The sequence below is a fragment of the Rhinoderma darwinii genome, chromosome 6 (genome assembly GCF_050947455.1).
Source record: "Rhinoderma darwinii isolate aRhiDar2 chromosome 6, aRhiDar2.hap1, whole genome shotgun sequence".
NCBI classification, from domain to species: domain Eukaryota; kingdom Metazoa; phylum Chordata; class Amphibia; order Anura; family Rhinodermatidae; genus Rhinoderma; species Rhinoderma darwinii.
This window is the reverse complement of record NC_134692.1, coordinates 134,978,780-134,990,899: the sequence shown is the minus strand read 5'-3', so window position 1 is coordinate 134,990,899 and position 12,120 is coordinate 134,978,780. Positions and strand designations below refer to the sequence as shown.

General features: G+C 42.9%; 1 protein-coding gene and 1 long non-coding RNA gene across 4 annotated transcripts in view; one reads left to right on the top strand and one right to left on the bottom strand.

Moving 5' to 3' along the window:
• RBBP6 (RB binding protein 6, ubiquitin ligase) overlaps nt 1–11,872 on the top strand; it is a 42,497-nt gene extending 30,625 nt beyond the window's left edge. The window contains exons 9-17 of one of the 2 annotated variants that reach the window (XM_075830508.1): nt 531–631; nt 1,054–1,391; nt 1,541–1,634; nt 1,733–1,793; nt 3,146–3,209; nt 3,773–4,138; nt 5,078–5,179; nt 5,486–7,219; nt 8,331–11,872. In XM_075830508.1, the coding sequence (XP_075686623.1) occupies nt 531–631; nt 1,054–1,391; nt 1,541–1,634; nt 1,733–1,793; nt 3,146–3,209; nt 3,773–4,138; nt 5,078–5,179; nt 5,486–7,219; nt 8,331–10,086 (4,616 nt within the window). In that variant the 3' untranslated portion in view covers nt 10,087–11,872. The remainder of the gene's footprint in view (nt 1–530; nt 632–1,053; nt 1,392–1,540; nt 1,635–1,732; nt 1,794–3,145; nt 3,210–3,772; nt 4,139–5,077; nt 5,180–5,485; nt 7,220–8,330) is intronic. The other variant, XM_075830509.1, reaches the window with a different exon arrangement.
• LOC142655870 (uncharacterized) overlaps nt 1–12,120 on the bottom strand; it is a 67,412-nt gene that overhangs the window by 10,497 nt on the left and 44,795 nt on the right. The window lies entirely within an intron of this gene.

Below are 12,120 nucleotides of genomic sequence, written 5' to 3'. Positions count from 1 at the left end.
TAAACTTTGGAGATTGATATATAGATACATAGAATGTGTGTGTATATATGTGTGTGTGTATATATATATATATATATATATATATATATATATATATATATTAGTTTACCTTTTATAGCAAGAGCTTGTGAGTCTTGCTCTCCCCTCTCACATGGTGACAACTTTCCTTGTATGAGATTGACAACTCCCCCTGTATACAATCACTGGTGGGGGACGCAGGACTGACAAGCTCAGTCCTGGCAGCATTTACACAGCTTTTTACATGAAACAAATGATAGAAAACGATGTATAGCCTCCTGCTCAGTGACCCTCTTGCTGCCCTCTGTTCGGAATAGAACACCTGACAGCGCCACTTTAAAGCTTTCCTGTCTCACTAGGAAAGTAATGACAGGTGAGGCACTGTTTTTTTTGTTTGTTTTTTTGGACGTCAGTAGCCATGTTTTTCTATTCCTGGACACTGATTCATTGAGATGTTGTTTTTTTTTTGACAAAGTGAAAAGTTCAAAACAGAATCCTTTTCGTCCCTCTAGGTATCCGCACTTCACTACTGGATTCGGAGGATCACATATGCCCTACTTGTCATCAGGAAGTTTCTCCGGATAATTTAATTGCCAATAAATTCCTACGTCAGGTACTTTTTTTTTTTATAGTTGAATGTTTAATGGTATCGTTATGTCCAGCAGTTACTTACACAAATAATTAAAGGGTAACTACTTCTTTTTTTTTTTTTTTTTTTTTTTTTTTGACCGATGGGGGCCGAGCACTGACACCCCCACCAGTCGCTAAAATGGGTGCTGTGCCGGTTCGTTTCTGATCGGCTTTCCTCAGAGCGGAGTACGGATTCATAGATTTTCTATTTAGCTCGTACACCACTTGCTTTCGAGGATCGCCAAACAGAAACTAAACAGCACAGCGCTCACCCGAGTGCTTCTGCCGCTTCATTTTAGCGATCGGTGGGGGGCTCCATGCTCGAACCTCCACTGATCAAAGCTTCTGACATGTCATTGCATTTGACTTTAGTTCTCCCCTCGCTTATGATTTTGCTGTTTTTAGGCTGTGAACAACTTTAAGAATGAAACTGGTTATACAAAGAGTATTCGTAAGCAACAGGCTTCTTCTCAGCAGCGGCAACAACCGCAAGCTGCTCAACCCGCACGTAGCGCCCCTCAGCCAACGCGTCCAGTGCAGTCCCGACAGCAAGATCCTCTTATAGCTCCCACTACTTCAGCTCCTGCGCCAACCTCTACACCTCAAAGCACTGCTCCTACCACATCTACCACAGCCACCACCACAGAGGCCAGTTCACAGCCTCAACCTGTCGCCCCACCTACAGAGCCGCCATTGTCTGTACCGGTCCAAAAGGAGAGAGAGAAACCAGAGCCTACGTTTCAGTAAGTTTGTGTTGGAAAATGGTTGTGCACTATAAAACCTTTAGCTCTTCGTGTATATAGCGTCTGAAATATACAAGATGACTGTCTTGTTTGTTTTAGGTTCGGTTTATTATAAGTTTTCTCATTGTCTTTATCTTGTCACTTATTAGTCAGGAAAAGCGTGAAAGTTCACGTGCTACTTCTGCTCCTGTCACATCGTCGAGCAGCTTATCATTGCCCAACAATCTCATGCTGGGAGACAAAGTGAGTATTTACATCCAGTGCACGAACGTTGGCGTTATATTATTCTGGAATAGCCAAAATAGTCCTACTATTTAATCACATTTTTTTTTTTTTTTTAGGGCTACCATGTTCCAGTGCTTGGACAGATGCCACCTACTACTCACTGCCTCCCTCCTCCAAGTAAGTACAGCTTAAGAGACTATTAACAATAAAGGCCTAGTGCAAATATTGCCAGGTGAATGTGCCAACGTTTTGTGGTTTGCGGCATCAGGCCCCTTTAAAGAGACTCTGTCACCACATTATAAGTGGCCCGTCTTGTACATGATGTGATCGGCGCTGTAATGTAGGTGACAGCAGTGTTTTTTATTTAGAAAACTATCATTTTTGACGGAGTTATGACCTATTTTAGCTTTATGCTAATGAGTTTCTTAATGCACAACTGGGCGTGTTTTACTTTTTGGCCAAGTGGGCGTTGTGGAGAGAAGTGTATGACGCTGACCAATCAGCGTCATACACTTCTCTCCATTCATTTAGACAGCTCATAGTGATATAGCTATATCGCTATGTGCAGCCACATACACAAACACTAACATTACTGCAGTGTCATGACAATGAATAGACATTACCTCCAGCCAGGATGTGATGTTTATTCAGAATCCTGACACTTCGCTAACACAATCCCGAAACTACAGCAAGGCAAGCGTAATCTCGCGAGATTACGCTGTAAACTGTCATTTAAAACGAGATTACGCTTGCTGTGCTGTAGTGTCGGGATTGTGTTAGCGAAGTGTCAGGATTCTGAATAGACATGACGTCCTGGCTGGAGGTGATGTATATTCATTCAGGACACTGCAGTAATGTTATAGTGTGTGTATGTGGCTGCACATAGTGATATAGCTATATCACTATATGCTGTGTAAATGAATGGAGAGAAGTGTATGACGCTGATTGGTCACTGATTGGTCAGCGTCATACACTTCTCTCCACAACGCCCACTTGGCCAAAAAGTAAAACATGCCCAGTTGTGCATTAAGAAACTCATTAGCATAAAGCTAAAATAGGTCATAACTCCATCAAAAATGATCGTTTTTCTAAATAAAAAACACTGCTGTCACCTACATTACAGCGCCGATCACATTATGTACAAGATAGGGCACTTATAATGTGGTGACAGAGACCCTTTAACACGGCCATAATAGGTGCATTTTAGCATCTGTTACTGCCACAATGACCTGCTAGGTTTAAAGGGAACCAAATGGAGATCATCATATATCCTATGGTTATAAGTTCAGTTGTACTGCAGGAGGTCTGGGCATTGCGGATATAAGCAAAATTCCTTAGTCTTTTGAACTGCTGACTGTAAGCAAAAGAAAAAATGTATGCAAGTGGATGGCATCAGCAAATGCGAAATACCGTAGTAACCATGATGGTATGTCCTGGCCTGTTTTACTGCTATTAATAACCCAAGCTTGCAATTCTACAATCTGCTTTTCAGAATTTTTCAATTGCTATTTTTTATTTAAATTTTGCAGCTCCACTGATGAGAGCCAATATACCAAGACCTTCTGGACCAAGGCCGCACCTGGGATGGGATGGGTTAGTATTATCTCGTCATTCTAATTTAATATAAAAGCTGTAGCTTTGTTCTTAAGCTTACAATTTCTATTAGTGGGCATAAAAAAACACATATAAGCGCCACATTTTCTGGAGCAGTTTCTTATTTTAAAGGGTTTGTCCCGTTTTGAAAATCCATTTCCACACACCCTATTAGGGAATTCTGAGTAAATAGAGGGGGGTCCGCTGTTCAGGATAAAGAGCGTGTCTCACTCTGGAGGAACTTTCCTGTCCTGCATTACACAAACAATACATTGATCTGAATGGGCAATCTAATGCTTAGTTTCCCCTGTGGTGGCGCTGCAGGGCAATTCAACACTTACTGCCAGTTCTCCCCACAGATTACTGATCGCTGGGGGTCACAGCAGGAGGACACTTTGATCTGCTTATAGTCAAGGGACCCTTCTAACAAGTAGGGATTATCCAAAGTAGAGAATCCTTTTTTTAAGTTCGAGTTAAGAATTATTATCTTAAGGTTTACTAATTTGCATGGTACTTCAAGTGCAATTATGTTTTCAGAAATTGTATTCATTTTTTTTTTCTAGTCATAACCGTGGCCGCCACCCTCACAGTGATCGCCCACCAAGAAACCAAGTCCCATCTTTGACATCATCGGGTCCTGTATATGTTCCACCACCAACACCCCTCTTTCCTCCACCACCCCATGGTCTACAGTTGCCTCCTGGTGTGCCGCCACCACAGTTTACGCCACAGTTCCCACCTGGACAGCCTCCTGCTTCCGGCTACAATGTTCCTCCTCCAGGCTTCCCCTCCGCTCCTTCTACGGTGTCTGCCCCATGGGTTACTCCAGCAGTTCAGGCAGCACACGCAAACGCCATGCCTGCACAGTCCCTGGCACCACCACTTTCTAAAGAAGAGTTCTATAGAGAACAGAGACGACTAAAGGATGAGTAAGTATGCTTTATTTATTTTTTAGTTCAATTAAAAGCGCTAGAAATTGTAAATAACTTTAATAAAAGACTGGTTAATCATTAAGTTATTGAATTAGTTATTGCCTATTTCTGTTTGGGATGCTTCAGTATTAGATAAATGGTGCAGAGTTTCAACACATTTTATGGTCAAGTTTTAAAGGGATTGTTCGGGCACGGGACAGTCTTTCAAACTGATGATCTATCCACAGGAAAGGTAATCACCTATAATATACTGGAGGTCCAACACCCGGGACCACACTCTGATTAGCTATTCCGGTTGCCTCCGGGCACTGGATGTTATGCAGTGTTCAGTGCTGGCAGCCGATGTCTCCGTACACTGTGTAGCGGCCGTGCTGCAGCTCTGCTCCTGTCCACTTAAATAGGAGAAGAACTGCAGCACAGCCGCTATTCTGTGACCGGAGCCGTCTGCTTCCAGCACGGAGACAGGTGCGGGGGTCCGGGTGTCGGACCCCCACCGATCATATACTTATGACCTATCCTGTGGATAGGGTATCGGTATGAAAAACTGTCCCGTGCTTGGACAAGCCTTATAAAGCAATAATGGTATTCTACAAAAGTGTTGTAGTATATTTGCAGTATGAACACTAAGTACTGGAAAATTGGCCCTTATTCCAGTATACTAAGGGTGAAAGACCAACTCTTACATGGGTGTGTGACAAAGCAAGAAAAGTAGATCATAAATCACATTGTATGTATACACACGTATTAATAATTAGCAGTTATCAAGCGATTCTGTGATAAGACAAGATCCTGAAACCGAACACTTGAGGCAACTATGCATAGCTCTCTTTTCTCTCATAAAGACAGCAACTTGCATGTTGACTTTTCTTTTTTTTCCTTGTTTTTTGTTTTTTTTTCTGTTTTTTTTTTTTTTTGTAATCCTACATTTTCCTTCAGAGAGAAGAAGAAATCTAAACTTGAAGAATTTGCAAATGATTTTGCAAAAGAACTGTTGGAATACAAGAAAATTCAAAATGAGCGGAAGCGTTCCTATTCAAGGTGAGAAAAATATAAAAATATGAAACCTTTTTTGTTTCTATATTTTTGTCGGGGTGTATTAGAATTTTGCCATCCTTTTCTTTCTTTTTTTTTTTTTGTTTGTGTACATTTTCAGGATTTTGTCTATCACTGCTTAAAAACATCAGTTTTTCATGCCCTGACTATTGTGCGAATACACCTATAATGCATGCTTTAATAGACGTAATTACTGCATTTTTGCCATCTGAGGTTTACACTTAAATGGAAACTCTAAAAATAATATATGCTCTTGATTTTTTCATGTTGTGTTTCGCTTGTCTTTGATAGGTCTAAATCTCCTTACTCTGGATCATCTTACTCTAAAAGTTCCTACTCTTACTCGAAATCAAGATCTGGCTCTTCGAGGTCACGTTCTTACTCTCGGTCTTTCAGCCGATCGCGTTCTCGGTCTTTCTCAAGATCTCCTACGTACCAGAGGAAAGCCCATGGAAAGGGCCGTGCTTACCGGTCCAGATCCCGGTCTCATGGATATCCTCGGTCTAGGTCAAGATCTCCATATAGGAGATTCCACTCCCGATCTAGATCACCACCATACAGACCACCTTCTCCTGCTAATAAGAGACTACTTCAGCAAGTCGAAGGGGAACGAGATTATGCAAAACGGTACCGTGAACTCCCGCAATATGATGTCAAAGCAATGTATGGTCGACAGCCTGATCTAAGAGATCCTTATGAAAAGGAAGCATTCAGAGAGTGGGAACGTAATTATAGGGACTGGTATGAAAAGTATTATAAAGGATGTGCAATGAATGCCATTCCAAGACAGAGGTCGCCTATCAATAGGGAAAATTTCCCTGAAAACAGATTTCTGCTTCCACCTCAGACTCGAAGAGATCACTCTCCTTATAATCGTGGCCAGAGAGACAATTATCCTCCACCTTTACTACCCCGACTGCGCCCTGTTGGTGGTGGTTATCAAGAAAAGCTGCTACCCCGTGAAACACACACAAAGGAGGTTAGAAAATCAAAGGAAAGAGAACCCGTTATCCAATCTGGTGACTCCAGGGGAAACAAACATAAGAAACATCGCAAGAGACGGAAAGAAGAAAGTGAAAGCGTTTCAAAGACTGGAAGTGAGGGATCCAGAAAACACCGAGACCAGCATGGAGATGATGGAAAAAGAACTGAACATATGTTTGTGCCCAACAGCAAAGATGCCACCCCAGTTCGAGACGAACCCGTGAGTGCAGAGTCTCTGGCTCTGAAGACTCTCTCTGACAAGGACAAACGAGAGAAACTCCGAGTCAAAGCTGATAAGACGAAGCGTAGAGCTGATGTTAACCAGCCCAAGAAGGAGACGTCTTCCAAAGTCATCAAGACTGAAAAAGCAGGAGACGGAGAGAAAGCTAAACCAGCGAGCATCGAGCCACCAGTCAAGAAGGTCAAGGAAGAATCTCAGAAGAACGAAAATTCAAAACAGGACTCGAGTCAAAAAGATGATAAAACTATGCTGCCTCGTAAAGTCCATCTCAAGGCAATAAAAGACAATCAGGACAACACACAGTCGAAAGATAAAAAGGACCATGCAAAAGACTCAAAGTTGGACAAGCCAACAATCAAAGAAGAAAAGTCCAAAAAGGCTACAGAGAAACCAAGAACGGCCGAGTCCAAACCTGAAAAACGCAAGAGAAAACCCGATGACCACAAATCTGCAGAAAAGGAACAGGAAAAAACGGTTCAAACTATAAAAACTGATACCCCTGAGGATCCAAAGCCTCCGGCTACTAAAGTGAAATCTGAAGTAGAGGCTGTTAAACCCGAGAAGGTTCCCGAGAAAGACAAAACTACGACCTCGACGGCAACTGTTAAAAAGATTAAACTGAACCGCGAAACGGGGAAAAAAATTGCAAACACGGATTCTGTTGGTGGAACAGAAGAAGCACAAGACAAAAATGAGCCGACACCTCCAGCCAAAGCAAAGCCGGAACGCGTCAAGGGAAAAGTACGAAAGAAGGTTCCTGCTCCTGATGGATCTGGGTCCACTTTGGTGGACTATACCAGGTAAGAATGATTCTGGTTTATCTTTGACATCAGTACTTTTCTATTTTAAAATGTCAAACTACTTTTCTACCTGTTGTTTTTTTTTGTTTTTTTTAACTCCACAAAGGTGGGGTAAGTAAATGGTCGTTGTGAAGAATTATTGCTGTCTGTCCTATCCATGGCAAAGCTCCTTGTATCTGTTGGCAAATTTGAAACCGGTTTAAAGGGGGTCTTAAATGGGAATTACCACCTTGGACATGTATGGCATATCCGCACCTATCTCTAGAATGGGGATCCCACGACCATTCTCTTCTAAGGGAGTTATACAAATTGCCTAGCAAAGCAAGCTCGGCCGTTTCCGTAAACCCAGCGGCCGCCACAAGACGGGTCGGAGTAAGGGGACCCCCGTTCTGGAGATAGGTGCTGGTCCCAGAGCTGGGACCTGCATCTATCAGACACTTATGGCATAGCCTGTGGATATGCCATAAATGTCTAAATACCTCTAAGGGCTGCTATCCAGGATTTTTTAAGCAACGTAATGTCATAATACATTTATTTACATTAAAATGTAACCGGTATTTGTAAGGAAAGATAGGACTATAAATGTCACGAATACATATAAAAGGGGTTGTCCCACGAAGGACATTTTTCACATATCCACCGCAGTCTTCGTTGGCTCCATAGACATTAAATGAAGCAGCTGGGCGCATGCTTGACCACATTCCTCCCACTTTCCAGTGAGGAGAAAGGCAGTGCTCTGGACCTGTTTTGGTGAGGAGTGGGGGTCCCAGAGGTAGAGCCTCCAGTGATCAGAAATCACTTATCTTGTAGATGAAACGCACATAGAAAAGTTGATATTGGTGAACTGCAACCAATGCCAGGTAGCTGCTACAAAGACACACATGGTCGTGGGGTACGTTTACAGAAACATTAATTGTCAACTCGTATAAACTTCTTGAGGGAGTCACATCCCTTATTCGGAAGTGTTGACTGTATTTTTAGTGTTTGGGTATCCTTCCACACACCGTACTAATTCATGTAGTAGTGATGTCCTGTTTTAGAAGCTGCAAATTGAGATTAAAGCATTTATTTTACTTGGGCTGAAATAATTATTACATTTTTCTTTCAACAGCACCAGCTCCACAGGTGGAAGTCCTGTCCGGAAAGCAGAAGAAAAACAAGACGCCAAAAGAACGGTTATTAAAACCTTAGAGGAGTATAACAATGACAGTACGGCACCACCAGAGGATGTCATCATAATGATTCAAGTGCCACAGTCAAAATGGGACAAGGATGAATTTGAGTCTGAAGATGATGACGCAAAGGACTCACAGGGAGCATCCAATACTGGGAAGCCTGTGAGTGTTGTCTCCAAACCAGCATCTACTGTAATTGTGCCAGAAAAAGAAACCAGTCCTTCAGATAAATCCAAAACTATCACAGAGCAGGGAAGTGAAGGAACACCAAAAGATGCCGCCTCCACCAAGGAAGCCTCCGTTTCCCAGACCAAGAATAGACCAAAAGATAAAGAGAGCCCTGCAAATGAAAAAGAATCGTCTGAGAAAAGAAAAGCAGGTTCCCAAAATGATAGCAGTTCTGAGCGCAACCAACAGTCCTCGAAAGACAGGTCATCTGAAAAGCAGGAATCGGGACGTAGCAGCTCCAACAAGGACTTTACTCCCACTTGTGAGAAGAAGTCTGACCATGGGGACAGCCGAGAAAGAAAACCAGAATACGAGAGCAGAGAGAGGGAGAAGAAAGAACACGACCGAGACCGGAAGACCGAACATGACAGCCGAGACAAAGACAAAAAGAGTGACCAGGACAAGAGGCAAGAGCATGATTCCCGGGACAGAAAGATTGAACACGACAGCAAGGATCGGGAAAGGAGGCAAGAACATGACAGCAAAGAACGGGATCGGAAACCAGAGCATGAAAGCCGAGATCGAGAGAGGAAGCCCGAGCACGATAGCAAGGCAAAGAAGCCAGACAATGACGGCAAAGATAAAAAGTCCGATCATGACAGTCGGGAGCACAGTGGTTCCAGGAGAAGAGATGAGCGGAGAAGGGAATCTCCTCCCAGGAACAAAGATTCATCATCCAGCTCCCAAAAAGCGAGACCCAGAGACTCCTCTAAAGAACCGGTTAAGAAAGTGTTGGAGTCTAAAAGTAGCAGCCACAGCCCTGGCCAAGAGCGCAAACCAAGGACTGAGCAAAAGTCATCAGAATCCAAGCGGCACCCCAATAATGACCACGTGTCATCTGACCGAAATAGTGAAAGAGGAAAAGAGAAAAACTCCTCCAAATCAAAAGTTTCAGAAGACGCGAGTGATAAAAGATCACGCTCTAAACGTTCCTCGCCTGAGGTCAAAACCGGCAAGGAAGCCCCTGAGAGAGACTCCAAGACCAAGGCTCCTCAAAGCCGTTCAACACGGCCCTCCACAGACATGACCAGAGAGACTGATGAAGCCTCGTTTGTGCCGGATTACAATGAAAGTGATAGCGAGGCCTCTGTCAAACCAGACGACCCTCAGGAAACCAAAAACAAGGATGAAGAACACGTGGATGCTACAGAAATAGGTAGTAGTCAGTTGCCGGCCACCGGCCCAAGCAGTCCGGCCGGCAGCCGTAGCCACAGCCCAGGAGATTCCGGCAGCCGCAGCAGCAGCGTCAGCTCAACGGGCAGCCCAGACAGAAAGAAAAGGAAGAAGGAAAAGAAGAAACACAAGAAGCATAAGAAACACAAGAAGCATAAGAAGCACACGGGCAACGAGTCAGAGACTGAGAAGGGACAAAAACACAAACACAAAAAAAAGAAATCCAAGAAAAGTAAAGACAAAGAGACTGAAAAGGAGGAGGCCAAAGCCAAACCTCCCCCGACCATTTAATGTTGCTCCGTGCAGGAGGGCGAGAGCTCGCCCCGTCACCCGTGTTCATTTGTTTTTTCCATGTAATGTAAGCGATCTCGCTGTGTAAATAACGGAAAACTGTGCCACACCTAATATATTGATTCTTTGACTTTTACATCAGAGTTTTATAAAGGAAATATTTGTACAGAAATCTGCGTTGTGACCGCATTGCAAATACTTTGGTTCTTTTTATTTTATCCACAAGGCATTTAGCCAAGAATTAGATGGAAATTAAGGAAATGTGAGGAAAAAAAAAAAATCTGTGGCGTTGGATGACGGGATGTGCCGGTTGTTTTTGAATTTACCCAGATACCACTTGCCTGCCCTGATGGGGTTAATATGTCAAACTGCAGGTGCCAATCTCCTGAATGCTGCCCATATAACCCAATCATATGTGAATATAGTTAACTAATTAGGAGCCAGGCCTACTCTCAGTTCCAAAGCCTGAGCCTGCACTTTAGTAACTTTGCCCTTTTCGCCATAGAGGTGAATGGAGCATGACCGCTCAAAATCTATACTGTATATAGTCATGGAAGCCATTTTTTAAAAAATATTTCCCAATTCTATATAAGATATGAGCGATCAACAAAGGAGAATTATTTTTTTTCCCCAACCGGGCAAGGATATTGGCATGCCATGATGTGATTGGTGAGTGCACGGAGTAGAAAGGCGCTTGAGTTTCTCCCAGAAAGTGTTTTTATCGTCATTTTTTTTTCACGTTAAATCTACGTAGAATGTTGAATTTTGCAGAAACTTCGATATTTTGTGCTGATTTCGAGTTATATATCCGAAATAGCTTCTGTCTAGCTGTCCTCGGAGCTCCCACAATGCACTGGTAACAGGAAACAGAATTTTGAATGAAGCTTTGGATGTAAGATAAGATATGTAAATTTGATGTAGATTTATACTATGAAATACTGTGAGGTTGAGGCACGCTTTATAGTCCCTGCTACTGTTAAAGCAAAATACATTAATGTGTATATATACCGATCATTGGTCCGTTAAAACGGGCATTTTACTACAAGATTAAGTTCCTGTGGTAGCTTTATGGCACAGATGCTGCACAATGGCCGGAACCCTGTACCCCCTCATGCTGCCAGTATATCATGGGGGGCAACTAAATGGGTATCCCTTGTACAGAACCTTATCAATGGGTACCAGGTGTAGATAAGCTGGTAACAGAATGTATTACAGGGCAGCGTCTTTACTTCAAGGATATAATTAACAGTGGAGGACGAGGCGCTGCAGACTCGGGATGTGAGAAGCGTACAGGGCTCGTGTACACTACCGCGTCTGACGTACGAAGGAAAGATCGTTCTCCCTCATCCATTACCGGTGTAAACAGTCCCTAACCTTGTTTTACAGTACCAGCTAACATACGTGGGCCAAGCCTCGGCTGCTGCATGTTGCAGTAATATTCTATCCCAAATGTGGAGGAGACCATCAATTTGGATTTGTTGTATAGATAAATGCTGAAGGACGAGCCGTCGTCGTATCTAACCCTGCGTACGCTGCCCGCGATGGCTTCCTTTGCACTTTTTACCAGCTGTACAGTTTTTGTTTTTTTTAACTGGATTTTTTCAGAATTTTTTTGTGCATTTTCTTTTTTTATTCTCATAAAAATTGGCACTATGCAGAGAAGGTAATTTAACATGATGTCCCCTTGTTTGAAAAGAGTTGTAAACAAGAGTGACCCTACCTCAAATGAAGCCGTGTAAAATATTTTTTTTCTCTTCTGTGAATAAATGACAATGAATTTAAAGTATCAACGCCAACAGTTTTCATTTGTTTTGTGTTCATTTAAAGTTCAACCTCCTGATTCTACTTAACCAAAGATAGTTCATCAATAGGGATCTGAGGAGATCGAAGTTCGGTATAGTGTCTACTGGCCTTAAAGGGGTTCTCCACTTTGGACAATCCCGGCTTGTTAGAAGGGTCACTTGACAATAAGCTGATCACAAAGTTTCTTCCTGCTGGTACCCCCAGCGATCTGATCTGTGGGGAAATCTTCAA